At 38.9% G+C, this 18,126-nt stretch overlaps 1 protein-coding gene across 4 annotated transcripts in view; it reads left to right on the top strand.

Annotated features, from left to right (window-relative positions):
* The first annotated feature begins 606 nt into the window (after positions 1 to 606).
* Positions 607 to 18,126, top strand: part of DTWD2 (DTW domain containing 2) — a 77,928-nt gene continuing 60,408 nt past the window's right edge. The window contains exons 1-2 of one of the 4 annotated variants that reach the window (XM_064642627.1): positions 607 to 747; positions 5,570 to 5,641. In XM_064642627.1, the coding sequence (XP_064498697.1) occupies positions 626 to 747; positions 5,570 to 5,641 (194 nt within the window). In that variant the 5' untranslated portion in view covers positions 607 to 625. Of the gene's footprint in view, positions 748 to 884; positions 1,304 to 5,569; positions 5,642 to 14,672; positions 17,009 to 18,126 lie in introns of those variants that run through there. The other 3 variants (XM_064642628.1, XM_064642630.1, XM_064642629.1) reach the window with 3 other exon arrangements.

Raw genomic sequence — 18,126 nt, 5'->3', positions numbered from 1 at the left:
ACTTACATTTATGCATGTATTGCAGGAACTGTCCTAGAGCCCAAGGGAGGGTAAAAGGGATCCACGGGCATGGGAACTCTCAAACCCCTACTCTGCACCACTTGGAACAAAATACCAATTAAAACGGTCAGATAATCACTTAACGACCAGAAGTTCGTGGTTTTTTTAATTAAAAAACGCTACTGAATTTCAATCTCCACCTCCAAGGGCACCAGCACCAGAAGCTGATTATCCGCGCTCGGTGGGGCGCTGGGGGCTCCAGCCCTTGGCTGATATCTCGCTCTCTCTCGGCAGCAATACCCGTACAGGTGAGGGCAGTGATGAGAGCAGCGGCAGCGGACCCCAGGCCCCCCTTCCTCGTTCCCGGCGGTTTCCGGGAAGGATCGCCACTCTCCGGGAGCGCCGCGCGCCCACAGCGCCCCCTGCCGGCCGCTCCGGGCATGGCGAGGCTCCCCTCGGAGCCTCCCCATTGGACGGCGCTCCGCGCGCCCCCATTGGGCGAGCCCAGGGAAGGGGCGGTGCCGCCTCCCAACACGTGAGCGCGGGAGGCGCGCGCCCCCCTTCCTCTGGCGCCCTCCTGGAGCCCCCTGGCGGGCGGCGGCCGCGCGGCTCGGGCGGGCCGGCAATGGAGGGGAGCGGCGGGGGGGACCCGGCCCCGGCCCCGGGAGAGGAGGAGGAGGGCTGCGAGGGGCTTTGGGAGCTGCCGGTGGAGCGCTGCGAGAGGCGGCCCGAGTGCGGGCGCTGCAGGTGACGGGGACGCGGGGCCGCGCCGAGGCCACGGGGCGGGCGCGGGGCGGTGTCGCGGCGGGGCCGGAGCCGCCCCCGGGGACACCCGCACCGAGCGGGTCGGTGTCAGCGGGGGCCCGCCCGCCCAGCAGCGCGTGTGGCATCGCACAGTCACAGATGGGCCGGGCTGGGGGGCACCACGGAGGGCATGTGGTCCCACCTCCCCGCTCCAGCAGGGTCATCCCAGAGCACGTGGCACGGGATTGTGTCCAGATGGCCCTTGGACATCCCCAGTGAGGGAGACTCCACAGCTTCTCTGGGCAGTCTGTTCCAGTGGAGAGCAAAGAAGTTCTTTCTCATGTTCAGGTGGAACTTCCTGTGCATCAGTTTCTGCGCATTGCCTCTTGTCCTGAAGGCATCGTGTCCTGAGAGCATGTGCGCACCTCGTGTGTAACAAAATCATGACGTGAAGTAACTTTGTTATGGAGGGGGAATGACGGAGTGTGGCAAGGAATATATAGAGGCTCGGCAGGGAGTGCTACACCTTTTCTCTGTACGAACACACCTGAAGAGCAAAAGATGAGGTGGGAGGGGGAAGGTGCATCGCCCCAGTGCCACGCAGAGACTTCAGCAGGGCTGGGCAGTCCTTGGTGCTTTGTGAAAAGAAAACGAGAAACTAGCCTTATCTAACAACTTTACAGCTAATTTTGAAAGCCATTCAAGCACCGGGGCATGGAGGGGTTAATATAACTTGTTGTGAATTCGGGTATCTCTCTAAAGCAGGCAGTCACTTCTGGTGTTATGGAAATATCTCATAACCTGATTTTATGTCTTTGTACATATGTCCTTTTATTAGAGTGAGTGGCAGGATGTCAGATGTTCCTTCACTGTGCATAACAGCCAAAGGAAAAGATTCCCCGCACCTACACTGATTTCTTCTGTTTCTGTTAATTGGTGAAACAAGTAGAAAGACATGTAATTTTGCTAAAGTGTCAGAGTTCAGAAGCTTATTTTTTGTAAGATTCCTGTATATAAGTTGTCATTAAAAAATATGTACTGTGCAAGTCATAATATTTTTAAGTGTTCACTGTTGAAAAAAGTAGTCATAGTCAGTAGCTGAAGCCCAAAGAACAGATGCAGGACACTTGCTTTTTGCTGCCCTTTTTTTTTCTCCAGTGATTTGTAGCTCAAATAACTTCTTGAACTGGATGTGGTGTTGTGTGTATTTGTATGCTGCAGTAGACATAGGGTTTTTTTGGTTTTTTTTTTTGGTGTGAATTTCTCCAGTCCCCCTTGAACCCATGTAAAGTTCTTGTGTCAGCAACATCAGGCTGGCAGGAAGACACCCCAGGCCTACAAACCCCAGAGTGGAGGGAATTACCTTTTGTTTTATTTTTGTTATGATTTCTACCTTCCTCTTCTTCACATAGTATATAAGATATGAGTGAGCCAGCCAGATTGAACCTTGGCTAATGTTCTTCTGCTTATAGGACCGTTCCTCATGCTATGGCTGCTTAGCTTCCTTGTAACCTTTTGGTAAGGGATTTTGGGAAGTATTTTGGAAAGCCAAAGTTGATTTTGACAACTACAGCACCCTCACCGCTGTATTTATTGACTCTTTCAGAGATCTTAAATAGTTTTGAAAAGTAGGATTTCCTTTTGCAAAAGCCATGCCAATTCTTCTTCTACTTTTTGTAAGGGTCCACTAACCATATTTTTAATTGTAGCTTCTGTTCACACAAACAGTTTTATTTGTTGAAGATTTTTATTTTTAGTTGTTTTCTGCTTTCCATTTCTAGTCCTGACACGTCAAGAAACCACTGAATGAGAGTTAACCCACTGTCATTCTTTATGGAGGTGTTTAACCTTGGGCTCTTTCAAAATGCCAATAGTGTACTGTTCATTACTGTTGAGTTTTTTTTGTCATTGTGTTTCATGACCTCTACCCTAGTTCCTTCAATTTTGGACAGATTCTCTGATCAGTCACCTTCAGAAATGGTTTCTAAAATAGACTTTTGTGGTAAATCTGATGGAAAGTATTTACTCAGCTCCTCAATACCACGTAGTAGTTGGCTTTCTGAAGAGCTGTGAATGAATTACACCTGCTGTGAAGAGCATGGGTACAATGAGCACAGACACTGAAGGAAATGTAGGGGCAGAAAAACCAAGGAGGATGAAAAGACAACAGAGTTGCTTACTTTTTAAGAAAAAAAAAGGAAGTGGCATTTTTTAATTGAAGTTTTGGTGGAGGTGACTACGAGTAAATTGTGCACACAGTGTATTTTTGCAGTGTATCTTCTCCATTCTCTTCCTCGGGAATATAACTAAGTTATGATTTTCAATGAGCATGACGTTCTGTGGCATGACTTGGAGTAGAAGTGCAGAAGTGCTGAGTAGAGTAAGGCTGTGACTTAGGGTACATCATGGGAAGAAATGTTATCCTGTTGGCTGGGGCCGGGTATGTTTATCTGACTCACTCGTTTCCTGAACTATAGATTTTTACTGTTAGCACCTTAATGACTGTGACTTAGTTGTCATGATGATCTGAATTCAATGCAAAAGCATGGAAGAATGGGTTCTCTTTATGATGGTTCCTCATGGGGACTGACTTCAGGTTCTGACTTTTTAAAAAATATGTCAAGACACCTGATTGACAATTTTTTAACCAAGTACTCTGGCAGTCAAAATGTCAATAGAAATGTAGGTGTATAGTAGATAAGTTTTCATTTTGGATAATATGAGTGACTTCAGTATCCTGAAGGAACAGAATGTTTCTAACTATTAAGTATTTGAGACTTTCTATTGCCTATGATGGTTGTGGAGAAAATACAACTATTTGAAATAGCTTATGGTAGAGAATTTGAGTGAAATAAGATAATGAGATTTTACATTTTGAAGGTGTTTGTATGTAAGTGCCAGTTTAAAAAAAAAAAAAGTGTGAAATTACCCAGCTTGTAGTTGGTGTTTGAGATGGCAAACAGCTGATGCAAGTGAAGTATATGCAGTTGACTTTATGCTGGTTTATTCTTGAGGATACAATTTAATACATACTCTGTTTGCCAAAACCAAAAGGTCGGTGGTGATAAACTTTGAATTGATAACTTCTTAAGGCTTTCATAGCTGACTATTTGTTTTTAGAAGTTAAAGCCCCACACCCAAACATTTAAATAGGAGAATACGCTGAATATAGTTTCCTAGTTGCTGTTAACTTGAAAACCAAAATGAGGCAGGCCCCACAACTGAAGTAATGTAGGACAACAATTTGATTTTGTGGTGTGACACTGAAAGTAATATAACATTTTGAAACATTGTCCTTCTGTGGGTCAGATTTCACTGTTTTCTAGATACATTGTGTGGAGTTAAGGAAAGAACCTTTTGGTAATACAAGAGCCTTAAACAAGAACCTTAATGATTTCTTGCCACAGATCTTGATTGTGCATATGCAGAATTTTATTGTAGTAGGAGAACTTCTGGGAAATGTTTTCAGGAGAAATTAAGATTTTAAACTGAATATAATTTATGATCTCTGGGGATTTCTAGGTCTCCTGTATGCCATCACAGATCCCCACTGGAAACAGTCCTCTTTGTTTGCAGGACTGAGTTATGTTGTAAAGTTAGGATAATAAAAATTGGTGTGTTCTCAGGGTCTCTATTATATATGCTGCTGTACTGTATTTGTATTTCAAGGGGAGGGGAAGAGAAGGAATAACTTTTATCCTTTAATACAAATGTTTCCTTTACCCATATCTAAAATATTACAGATATTCTACTGAATCTGGGTACTGTCTGAGGGCTCTTGATAGCATTGGTAAATTGATAATGACATAAGATGACAGAGTGCTGCTTCATACTTTGAGGAAAAATGTAGTGTTCTTACATAAGTGTCACATATTTGTTAATAATTCTGTTAAATCATATAAAGATTGAGTCTGAAGAAGCCATGTGGGCTTTTTTCAACACAATAAATATATGCAGTTTCTTTATAGCACACTGCTATGGTATTTAGATGCAAACATGAATTATAAATATTAATTAGCATGCATTAGCAGTGCCTGTTGCAAGAAAATAGCTTCATAGTCTTTGATTTCTTTTATGTTCTTAGAAATGAACTTTAAAGGCATTTAATTTCACTGCTCTAAGTTTATTGCAGTTTTTCAATCCCTGAAAGTATTGATTTGTAATCAATAAATAAATAAACTTCTTATGTAACTGAAACTATATTTTCCTGTGGGTCTTTGACTTCTAAGAGGTGACTTACAGTTCTGTAGGATATTTTTCTAAAAGGTTTCATGCATTTCCTATTCTGTTTGCATTGAAAAAAAAGAAAAAAAACTGCACAAGGTTAGGTGACAGGCATCAGTTGATTGAGTTTTATTGTTCCAGGTTCTTAAGTGATGTATCAAGTGCAAATTTTTTAAAATGTTATTAGCCCTTTTAAAGACTGCTAAATCAGAGGAATATTTTTTCTGAATTTACTCATGTCCAGTGTAGTTAAATGCATAGAGTGGGTTTACAATTGCCTGTATCTGAGAATCTGCATATCAAACCTGCATGTTTTACGTGGATAAATAAGGTGATTCTGCAGAGTTTAGAAGGAGCTAAATTTGTGCATCATCAGGAGACAGAAAGGATGAGGTGGAACAGATGAAACGTCTTAATTTATCAGCAACTAAAACCAAGGTTGTGCCAGTAATTATTTTCCTTCACTGGGAGAGGTGGGTTCACTGTGTCACTGGAAGGGATCTTGCAGGATTTCAGGAGGGAGTGACTCTATCTCATAATTTGGTATTAAGTGGTTCCATAGAGTGTATTGGTGCCTGAGGTTGTTCTTCCTCCTATGCAGGACTTTGCTGAAATTTCATGAAATTCCTTCCAGCCTGTCAAGGTCTGTCCTGCCAGATGCCAGTATTCCCTGGTAAGGTTCTTCTGGATGTACCAATGGGGAAAGATTGAAAGTTTAATAGAAGATATCTGCTGTTACATGAATTTTAATTTAGCAGTATACTAAAATAATAATAGAATCACAATATGAGAGTTGCAGTCTACAGAGGATATTGAATCATCATAGAAATGTGATTACTGGTATCTATATGCTAGCTATCACTGTGCTTCTTAAATTACTGTAAAGGAGTGCATGGGTTGAACCCAGCTTGAGCTCATTGCTCTTTTCAGAGCTCATTTGGCATTTGCTCAGCTTTTGTACTGTGCTGAGTCACATAAATACTTTCTCCATGCTAGTCTGGCTGGGTCAGGGAGATAATAATCTCTATGGATTTTCTTAGGGGAGACCATTTAGACAAACAGTTGACCCATAGAGCAGTTTATCTAAAGCAAAGTCCCTCTTCCAGTCCCCTTTGTATTGAAATAAGTCCATCTTCCTTTGTGATAACACTGGTGATTTTCCTGCATTGTTTCCTGAACCACCTTTTCTTGAAGGGTTCATTTATCATTGGTTGCACCTCTGATGGCTGCACAGCCATGTACTCGCTACTCTGTTGGCTGTGATCCTGCTAAGGGTGCACTCTGTTCCATCATCCAGGTCAGTAATGAAGGGGTTTAGTGTTCGCCCCAATATCAGTGCCTGGAATACTCCACTAGCAGCTTGCCTCCAACTGGACTTTGTCCCTCTGGTCCTGCCTGCAGCACCCAGCTGTTGAACCAGTTCTCCTCCCTGCCAGTTTATCTAAGTGGTACTTGATCAGCTTGTCTAGGAGGATGTTATGGGAGGCTGACACTGTCAGAAGGATTACTGCAGCTGAGGTAAACAACATCCACTGATTTCCCCTCATCCCCCAATTCCTTAATTGGAATGAGGCTTATGTAAGCTGCTTTCAACACAGATAAGCCTGATAAAATAGTTATGGGCCTTTTCACCCATAGGTTGAATTTTTTCAAAAAATAACTAGAAGTATTTGGCAAAGATTTCTCATCTTACTGTGAATGTAAAATAAGTGTTTATTCCTGTTGTTGGGTGATTTTTATATAAATAAGTTAATATCTAGGGGCAGAGATGTAAATATGTATCCATTTTCATTAGCATAGGTATATAGGCAGTTGAGAAAGTAAGAGAGACCTTGGTGTAGATCAGATGTCTGACCCTTCTCTGGGGCTTTGTCAGCCCCATAGCAAATGCGAATGGCAAGAAGGGCTCTGTTCCCATGACTGTATTCTTTTTTGATACTTGATTTATACATTCTTAGCCAGCTTGGATGCAGTAAAAAAGATTAAGATGTAACTTGTTTGAAATTGATGAACAGGATATAAATAATGTGTACCACATTTTAAGAAGAGAAGCTAAGTGGAAAAATTACCAAGCATTAGTTTTGAAGTTCAGTGCCTCTTATAATCTTAACATGCTTTTATTAATGTTGCTTTAAATGATTGTTGGTTGCACACTAAATTCTGTGTCTTCTCTTGGTTAGAGTTATAAATATAAAGCTAACATTGTTAAATTTTGGTCTGCATGTAGCAGTTGCTGTATGTGCAGTAGTTTCTCATGCTGCTCTTTCTTTAGCCTGTATTAACAGTAATGAGTGGTGCCAGAACTGTTGGTGAATTAAAAATTTTGTGACTTCAATGTTACTTATTTCTGTTTGGCTAAATTTCAAAGGTATTTATTAATTTCTTATTATGTTGTGTTCAGATTAATGAGTAGAGACCTTTTTAGGCCGCTTATTTTGTGCCTCAGCTGACTTGGTTAGCATGCATTTTGATCTGGCATTAAAAAAAAGAAAAAGAATATAACTGGCCACATAGTTTTGACTATAGACAACTGTAGGCTAAGAGAAACACAACCAGAGACAAGAACTGCAGCAAAGAATAATCTTGTTAATTAAAGTGACTCTAGTACCTTTGATTGGCTTTTCTGTAATTACACCAAGTGCAACTTTGCCTTGGGGATGGTAGTGTATTATAAGGGAAGCCAAAGATGTTTCAACATTGATCAAACCTCCCCAATTTAATCATAAAGAATACTAAAAATACCAGTGGTTACTTTACAAGAATTGCCATTGATTTTTATAAACATAACACAAAGCAAAAACCTAAAAAAAGAAACTTTACTTTTCACTCTGTGGGGGTTAGAAAATTAGGTGAGAGCTGAAGGCTGTTATCCATATACCCAAATAAAAGTTGATTTAAGTGCAGCAAATCCAGTGATTTTTCATGTATTTTCTGAGGCTTACATCTGATATTGGCATAGGTGAATTTCACCTGCAGTGCTGTCTCCTTTTGAGAAGACCCAGCTCTGACATATTTTAGCATTGTTTATGATGTAAAAGTACTACAGAGCTTGTCTTCACCTCCTGTGACTAATGTTGTCTTCAGTCAGATTCTTTTCAGTTATCCTGGTTTTTTTCCTTATTCTTTTGTTTTTGCCTCTGTCTGAGTTTCACTTTTTAAAAGAAACAAGCTTTCCTGTGATTTCAGGTGCACCACTCAAACCTCCTTCCCTTCTTGAAACTGTATGCCTAGAATGTCTTAGATGTTTGGTTTTTTTCCTGACTACCCTGAGGCTGGATTATCAGAGTGCTTTGACTTCATCCACCTGTTTTTTTGGTTGTCTCTCATTTATGAATTTTTTTTTGTTTTCCATTTCAGCTGTGGAAAGTGGTTGTTGGAGTCTTCTCTCTTCCTTATAGTGACTGTATTTCATTCCACCATCTCATCTGCCATCCAGATTTAGCCTTTGCGATGCACTTGTGTGTCATATTCTCGTTTCTTTAAAGTCAAACGGTGTTCTGAGCAGGGGATGCAGTTTTTACTTGGCACTTTTATAGCTTTACCAGAGTGGTACTTTTGCTTCGCAAGCTCTGCTGAAATGTTTTTCATCAGTCTGTAATGCTTTTTTCTTGGAACAAATAATCCAACTTCAGACTCCTGGATGTGTCAGTGTAGTAGTTGCAAAGCTCTCCTTTGGCTTCTAAGACAAAGTCCTCAGCTATTTTTTCCTCCATCTTTCTACATAGCATTTATGAGTTACACTGATGATGGCTAAAATTTATGATAAGAATTTCTTTTTAAATTCATGTCCTGAGTTCCTAAATCTATTGAGCATATCAATATTGAAGACTTGCAAACTGTCTGTAACAGGTGATTTTTATTTAATCTCAAGTTTAGCTCCTTATGAATGTCCACCTGTATTAGCTTAGTCACATGAAGGGGAATATGTCCTCTCTGTATAAAAATGCTGAGCATTTTTGTCTTACTGAGCTGTGTAAAAATGGATCAAATAAGTCCTGGCTCTTCTGACACAACAGTAGCAGATAGTAGATTATGCTGTAAAATTAACATGAATTTTTCTTACCTAATGAGTAGTTGAATACTTACTGTGGCTCATCTTTATTTCTTTCTACATGTTTTTCTTAATTGTTGATATATTAATAATTGATAATACAATTTTTGAGAGGTTTTTTTGACCTTTTTTCCTTTTTAAGCAGTCAACCAAAAGGTTAGAAATGTTAAATAAAATTGAGTGAGCATGCTTCTTACATTTTAGAAGGATTGCCTTTAAATGCACACTTGTATGAATTAACAGTATCTGCTTGTACACCCTTACAATATTGCGTATAAATTTTTTTTTTCTTATGGTATCATAAAATAGGCATTCTTCCCTATATTTCTGTTTAGTACCAGCACTTCAACATTTCTGTTTATTTCAGAAGTCCAGTTTAATGAATTTGAAAATAGGTGAATTGTGCACTAGGGAGAGAATAAATGGATCAAATTGGAATGGATGTGAAATATTCAAGAATTCTGTATTTTGATGCTCATATCAGATAGTGGAAAGAAAATACACCTTACCCAAAAAGCACCTAGAGTTTATAGGCTTATTAAGGAAGCTAAACAGTCTGAGGAAATCCACTGCCAGAAAAGTTAATCAGAGATAAGTCTAGTTTTGTTAACACATATTTCTAATGACTATAAAATGGTAAATCAAGTGGGTGGTAATTTATAAAGAAGAATTCTCAAAAAAGGGTGATTTGGGGGTTCTTATGGTTTGTTATGCGTATGGAACAATAGTAGTGGTCCACTTCAGTTTTATAATGTATGGAATTAATTTTTCCTTATAGTTCTGAATTCAATATTACACTTGAGCAATTCGGGAATAAGCCCTTTAATTTTTTTCTCTGTGTTTATTAGAATTTGATTCAGAAACTTTAGAAACTCTCTTTGTTAGCGTTTTCATCAAATAAAGTTTTCAGCCTGTAAAATCCTTAGAGTTTAAATGTGTTTTGCTATCTTTAATAGAAGAGCATGTTAATTGTACCCTCTAATAGGGAATTTCTTCATTAAAATAACACATATGCTGATTCTCCTGGAGATCTATGTCAATTCTTCATGAACATCTAAGTTCTTTTAACAGCCGTAATATATGAGAAAGCAGGCAGCTAATGCAGTACATTAAGTAGATTTTAAGTGGCTTTTAGAATATGCCATCTTCAAGTAGGTTAAAAGAAAACCCACAGTGTACAACAAGCCTACTTATATGTATAGCCCCTTCATGCCTGACAAAACTGAAGCAGGGATGCTGGTGAATGTGTTTTAAACTCAAGTAGTTTTAAAGGGATCTAGACACCTAAATATCTTAAAGCTTAGAACTGGTTTAGTAATATTTTTGATGTTTATAATGGTACAGTGGATATAATCTGTCAAACCCTGTTAAGTTAGTTATCCTTTAATATAATTCTGCTATGAGCAACTGTTTTGGTTTTGTGTTCAGTTCCTGTTTGCAAGTACAGATTATGTAGCTGTTTGGAGAGGAGTCAGAGGAGAAATTTAGTAAGGGCAGTATCAGAGGACTAAAGTCATGTACCACTAAAACAAGTGGGCATAGAAGTGCCCACCTTCTTTGACAGACTGGTTAATGGATTTAACAGTATCTAACCATGATGACAGCTTTTGGAGCAGGGGTGGTTACATTTTTCTGAGTGGATAGGAATACTAAGGGAACGTTTGGCAGTTTTCTACAATATCCTGGTAGTCAAGCTGGGAAGATACAGACTGGAGGAATAGGTCTACAGAACCAACAAAGAGAGCTGCCTGGGCTGTTGACCTCAAACAGTTGACAGTTCAAAGTAGGAGAGGTTTTCGTGGGGGTTTATGCTGCGTGCAAAGCTGTTGAACATGCTCCTGGTGCCCAGGTTGGCAGGGTGAAGACTTACACAGCCAGCAGGTGAAGCCAGGTGGATGGAGCAATTGCTGTACTGCTGTAGGTTAGAGCTGCCACTCAGAGAGACGTTGACATCTGTCTAGTCATGAGGAAACTCCTGAAACTCAGCACATTGAAAGCTCTGTGCCCAGGGCTGAACGAACCCATGCAGCACTGTCAGCGAAGGAACCACCCTGCAGCAAAGGTGGGCAGCGGGCTGAGCAGGGACCAGCAGCATCCCCTAGTGGGAGAAGATGTCAAGTGTATCCTGTCAACGAGAGTGTAGCTGTGTTTCAGCTTCAGAAAAATGAATCGCGCTTTGTGAGAGGGGTTAAATGCTCATTGCCTGGTGAACCTATAAGAACGCTCAGATCAGGGGGCTCAAGTCCTTTGAAATTAGTCCTGCTTTCAGTCCAAATCTGTCCAATTCTGAGTTATTTTATGGGTCTGTTTATGACTTTGTACTGCTGTGTTCTGCATAAGTTAATACCAGTGGCCTTTCAGATCAAGCAATGCTGTTTTCCTCAGTGCAAAATCTTAACTGTTGCGGTCCTTCTTATTCCTGTCAGTCTCTCAATGAGGTACTCGGGTGCAGTCTAACCTTGTTTTTATTAAGTTTTACAAACATGCTTGTTAAATATACTTCATTAGTTATAAAAATAGTGTTTTCAAGTTACATAAGAAAGTTTCATCTATGCAGTGGACTTCTAGCTTTCTTATTTAAAAGCAGGCATTATTGTAAGGTATTATTCTCAAGACATGCAGCCTGCAAAGTGCCTTGAGTGGTACAAATCAATATGGTTCTGAAGTTTGATGTGGTGACTGCTATATTCAGCATTTAAAAAGCACTTGTGCTTAATGGATTACCTACCTTAAAAGCAGCATCTTCCAGTATCCCTGAAAAGCTTTAGAATGGCTTAATGAACTTGATGCCTGGTTAAATAAATGAAATATTCTGTATTCAGTAAAAATCAACATGTTTTGATGAAATATAATAACCTTTTACAGTTAAATAGCAGGTATAATGTTTTAAAATACATTATTGTGTTATATTATACCAGGAAACCAATTGACTACTTTTTAAAAATATTGGTGCTAGAGCAAAAACCAGTGTGTTCAACAAAAGTGCTGCTATTCAGAAAAAGGACACTAGAGTGTAGTGTAGCATTTATAGTGCTCTTACAGTGAAGCAGCATCATGAAGGCTTCTGAACAGAACACTGTTTGCAAACTGCCTTTTTGCATAGGGTGTTATAATGTTAAAATACACTGAAGTTTTCTGAATGTGTAAACACAACTCTATTCTTCTACCATGTATGGCAGAAGTTGATAATACACTAGAATGCTTCAATTGAAAATTTAACCATTTTCCTCATAGTTTTTAGGAAATACTGGAAGCTTTGTTAACTGTATTTTTGCTTACATTCAGTTGAAGATAAACTACAGAGAATCTATCTTTTAAGAAGAGTATGTACTCTTTAAAGAAGTTTTGTCTGATAGGAGGTATCTGCTTTTATGTTAATGCTAAATATAATTTAGAATGAGCATTCTGTTGTGTATTCTGTTTTACCATAATAAATTAGAGCAATACCTTAATTTAACTGATTTTTTAAAATTATTTTTTATTTCTGAAAAAAAAAAGCTAAAATTCATAGCTGTAAGTGACAGGATATGGCATTGTGGCATGGACTGAGAAACACAAGAACTTCTTCTTTTAACTTCTGGGAGATGCCTGGGTACTGAGCCTGCTTTCATTAAAAATCAATTGAAGAATTCACTTGACTTCACTTGGTGCAGAACTTAGCTTTTTTTTTTAAACTCACTTTTCTCATCTGCTTGCTTCAGACTTGGATCCAGACTTGTTTTATTATTAATGAATAAAGTATACATGTCAATAGGCTCCATCTTTAAACTACTATATTAAATAAGGTGAAATTGCATAGGGAGACCTAAATTTCAGATTTGAAAAGGCCTATTGCTTTTGTGGAATTAAAAAGGCTGGTTTTCTTGAAACATGGTCAGTGTTTTTGGAACAAGAGAATTCTATGCATGTAACTTAAACTAACTTAAAATCAAAACTGAAAAAAAAAATACATACTGGGACATGGAAGTGTAGTGTTAGAAGTTTTTATTTTTGCGTAGGTTCTTGCAGTGTTACCCGTAATGACAAGTTGTAATCATGCTTTTTTTAAATCAAGAAACCAGCAATAACAAAACAAAAATGCAGGAAGCTTTTAGGTAATTTAACTTTAGATTTTTTAGGCTGCATTTACACTACTTCAGTTGCTGTTTGAACCACTGAGTGCAGATGAAATGTACTGTCAGCTTCTCCTGCTTGCAGTGTCTTAATCCCTCAGTTTCTCAAGCTACCTTTCCCCACTGCATGGTTCATTATGAACCTTTATTGCACAAGAAGTGTTAAGAGCCTGTATTCCCTCACATCGAGGTACCAGACTGAGAAGGAGAGGGGGAGAAGGACTGGCTAGCCACAGTTTCTGGTCTTCCATGGAGAGGCTCTTGGGGCAGGCTTGCAAGGGGCTAGCAAGTCTACCAGACCCAAAATGCTGACTCTGTATTGTTGGAAATCTTTATTTTTCTTTTTCGTTCTTGGATTGGTGGGTTCCTCTCTCCCCTGGGAAATTCTGAGCTTTTCTACAAGTCACTTTGGTTACAGAATTTTCCTGCTTTGTCTTTCCTTGTGATAGCCTCTAAACTTCTGAAACAGGTTGGGAATTATAGAGCTGGCAATGTAGGACTTCAGTTTAACTTCTTAATGTCTCAGTGGCTCACTTTAAATGCCATTACTCCTTCAGTTCTTCAACAAATTTAAAGCTCTGCTAACTGTCTGGCATCAGGCTTGTCAGATTGCCAGCTATTTTGCCAGACTGTAGAGCCAAGATGCATGAAAATGTCAACAATCTCAGGCTCATTAATTTTTGGCTTTCCTGGCCTTTCTGTAATGACTGCAGTGCTGCATAAGCTAAATGCTGTGTTTTTTAACTTACTCCTATTAGTTACAGTGGAAACCACAGCCAACTTTAATGGAAACATTTGAAATAGTTGAAAGAGTGTTCTCCTACTGATTTGTTAATTTAGGTTGTTTACAAGGAAAGCAGCCTGCCAAAGTCTCCTTACATGTAATAAGTTCAAAAGATTATACAGGGTGAATATTTTATTCCTTTCTTCTTTGTACCTTTTCTCTTTTAATGCACTAGAAGATATTTGTTGAATATGTTCTGTTTAACCTTGTAAAGCTGCCATGAACATTCCAGGCTAAAAAAATCCCCAAACTTACTTGTTTGTCCTTTATTTATGATTTAACTGGTCAGGCAAAAAGGTTATTTGCCTTGGGAAATGGACGCATGAGAACACTGCAAAACTAAAAAGCCTTTAATAAGGTCTATGCTGCTTTTGCCCACATTTCTGAAATATAATGATTTTTGTCTGTTTACCTTCAGCATGAAAATATGTGAAAGAAGATTCATTGAAGATAGCTCACACGTGGAACATTCATACAGAAGCTGTGCTAATGAATCTACTAATTTTGTTGGGTAACCTGTTGCTTTCTGTTATAGTGTCAATCTCTAAAGAAATGTCCAAACTAATTGAAAATACTCCTAATATAATTGCTTGTCACTTTAGTGTTACCAACTTCTCCATAAAAGCCAGTTCATCCCTAAATGGTAATTTTCTAGATACAACACAATAGCAGTGTGCTGCTGCTGCTCCTGCTATTACTGATGATGATGGTAATAAAATCTGTTGTACTATTTACTTAGTGTTCCAAACTACTGTGAAGAATATGGTAATGCAAAATAGAAGGGAAGTTGGGAATGATGCATAAGCTACCAAATACTTGAAGGATTTTTTTCTTCACTAATTTTAGATATTTTTACAAATACACATTTTCTAAACAGAGAGATAGATATGTATGTGTGTTTACTTACTTGCCTAATTACAGCACTAACTGATGTAATTTTCCAAAAGATAGGAGAGTTGTCCTTAAGGAGAACTCAGAGCTTGTCATGAACTAAGTGACTTTCCATCCCTTACCTCTGGAGTGTTGCGTCATTTGTCCAATGTTAGTCTTAAATCTAGGAAGAATTAAGTCTTGTAGACTTTGTAAGTAAGGCTTTTCGAATGTTTTGCTAAGGTTGTTCAAAAGCAGACCAGCTGAACTTTGACTGAAAATCATTACAAGTTGATCATTGCTTGGTGCTGAAAAAGAAATGAGTTGAGATGTAAATCCATTTCTGGTGGCTGGCTGTCAACAACAGAAAACTCCAAGCTGAAAATCAGCAGTAACACAACATCTTCTTTGAAGGCTTACGTTGTGGATACTTCTTATGGTTTTGCTTTTTCCGACAGATGTTTCACTTTTTTTCCCAGTAAGAGCTCAGGACATAATCCCTGAAATGTATTGGATTGCTTTGAAAGTAAATGTTAAAGTGGGACCACATATAGTCTATGATCTTGTTTTGAACACTTATCTTACCGACCTTTATTTTCTCCTGCTGAGACTAGGAGCTGGATAATGGTGTATTGCCTTGGTTTTTTTTTAAGTTTTTTTGTTTGGTTGGTTTGATTTTGTTTTTAGATCTGTGGCTCACCCACATGTTCGTATCGTTGTTCACTAGCAGTAAAACCTGCACTCATGTGTAGGGTACTGAGGAAGACTGAAAGACCTGAGAACTGCTTGGCATGGCCTGACAGCTTGTATTCTTTTAAGTAGTGATTGTGCCAGTAAACCATGCTCAGAACAAACCCAAGATTTGTGTGCTGAAGAGCTGAGCAATGAATAACAGGTGCCTGGGAGTCAGCATAAGTACAGGGCACTTGTAGAGTGGTATTTTGTGGCTGATAGGAATAGTGGTTCTGTGATTTTCTGAACTAAAAAGCATATCTTCATGCTTTATTAACTTTTTATTGCTGTGAATTTCTCCCCCCCTCCCTTCCATCCTGTGATACGTGTTCATGGAACAGATGTAAATAGTGTTTGTTTTTGAACTTGGTCTCTGCTGGTATTGCTTGATACCTCTACCAATTAACTACCTTATTCTTTGTTTGGGTTTTCTGAAGTCCAGTGGTCTGGGCAGAGGCCCAGGATTATTTCAAATTTACAAGAAGGCAACAGTTTTCAAATGGAAGGAGAAATCTTCAGTGAATATGATGGAAAACATAATCAGGGTTTTGATCAGGAGGCCATAATGCTGAGAGCAGAAAAGAAAATGACAAGGGATGTATGTTCTCACCATAGAATGTAGGAGCAGGAGAACTGCTGAGTGGTGGTGCCATGGGTATCTGAATGCTAGGAAATTTTTCTGTGATCTCTTAGCTGCTCATTAGTAGTGTATGTCTCATTGAGAGGCAGGGAGATGGCTCTGTCTCCCTCTCCCCTTTCAGAACATCTTTCTGTACCTCTTTCTGTACCTCTTCTCTGGCATATCTCTGACCCCTTACCATTGCTGCAGCCCTTGCCCATGATAGTTTCAGTGGAATACTAGATCAGTTCAAAGGCAGTTTTTGTCTAAAAATATTGTACTGCTTTTTGGATGGCTCTGCTGTATATCATGCCTCTTTATACCATGGCCAGGCTTGCTGTGTTGATAGTGCCTTGTGGCAAGAAGAAGTGTGCTCTGCTAACTTAGCTATGTTATGTTGACTGTACAACAACCAGGAAAGTCTCCTGGAAATGATCTTGTTGAATACAGTGGTAACCTGTATTCAATTGGTCAGTTTTATGGTCATGTTGGTTTGGAAATTTGTGCCACTGCCTTGATTGTCTTCTGATGCAAAATGCTAAACTTAAACTGGTATATTTTAATGAATTTGCTGCAGTGGCTTTTTCTGGAACTAGATAGAAAAGTTTTGGAACTTGTAACAGAATACATTGCAACTTTGAATTGTAAAAGGGCCAATGTCTTTAAATTGAAAGAGAGTAGGTTTAACTTAGATATTAGGAAGTAGGTTTAAATTAGATATTAGGAAGAAATTCCTTGTTATAAGGGTCGTGAGGCACTGAAACAGTTGTTCCAGAGAAGCTGTGGATGACCCATCCCTGGAAGCATTCAGGGCCAGGATGGGTCTTTGAAGAACCTGATCTACTGGATGGTGTCCCTTTCCAGGGCAAGAGGTATGGAATGAGATGATCTTGAGAAACCCTTTCAACTCAGGCCATTCTGCTGTTGATCTAGTCTGATAATGCCCTAAATGCATGGTTGTACGAGGATGCTTTTTGTTTCTGCCTGGCACTCTGAAGCAAGGAAAGGAGGAAGCTGATATGATATGATGTTACACGGAGTCCTGACATTCAAACTCAGTACCAGTAGCTCACTAGCACAGTTCACATTCACTGTGCATTGGAAAATGATCTGCAAAATGCAGAGACACCAAGTGACTCCATAGCTCTCTCATGATACTATGAGAGCCATGGTAGAACTTTTTATATGAATTAGAACAATATTCTAGATTTCTGAACAGTTGAGTTACTTTATTTCTGTGTTAGATTGCTTGAAGCTGCTGTATTGAAAAGGTTATAAAAGCTTTTGTGCAGGATAACTGTAAAATTTCTTAAAATAGTTACCTCTTTACATCTAAAGGCAGTTTGTTTGTGAAATAATTGATTCATATTGTCAGGTAACATGGAAACAAGTTTTCTTGTATTATGTGCGGTCTTTTCTTTGAACAGAAAATTTTACTGTGATTTGTATGTAATGCTTCTCCATTGAGATACATTCCTGAGTATGTTTTTACTCAGGAAACTGGGATATATTCTGTGAAATTCAGGGGCTGCATCATTAAAAAAACTAAAACAACAAAATGAAACAAACCCATACACCTGTTTTATTTATTTATAACTTTTTGAGGGAAGCAAAACTTCACAATATGCCTTCTTTTTTTCTTGTTTTTGATTTTGCTTTGCCAGGAAGCTGGTGCTATACAGATTATTAAGTGGAAAAGGAAGTGCTCTGTTGATCTTGGTACTCTCTCCACCTGTGTTTCTGATACTGTGTTTTTATGTGACTGTTGGCTCTTAATGAAGTTTGTAAGAATTTAATTTTACATTATAATGCCTCATGACCAATGAGTTCCAAAGTCTTTCGAAAGAGACTGGAGGAAAGAATGGAAACTGGGAAACAATGAAGTCAGAGTAATTTTTCTATGCCTGATTTTTCTTAGGAAGCACCATTAAAACTAAGGCTTGAAAATTTTGCTTGAGCAAAGAATGTTCAAAATAAGCCTAGAAGAAAT

The sequence above is a fragment of the Pseudopipra pipra genome, chromosome Z (assembly GCF_036250125.1).
Source record: "Pseudopipra pipra isolate bDixPip1 chromosome Z, bDixPip1.hap1, whole genome shotgun sequence".
NCBI classification, from domain to species: Eukaryota; Metazoa; Chordata; class Aves; order Passeriformes; family Pipridae; genus Pseudopipra; species Pseudopipra pipra.
This window is presented reverse-complemented; position numbering and strand designations above follow the sequence as displayed.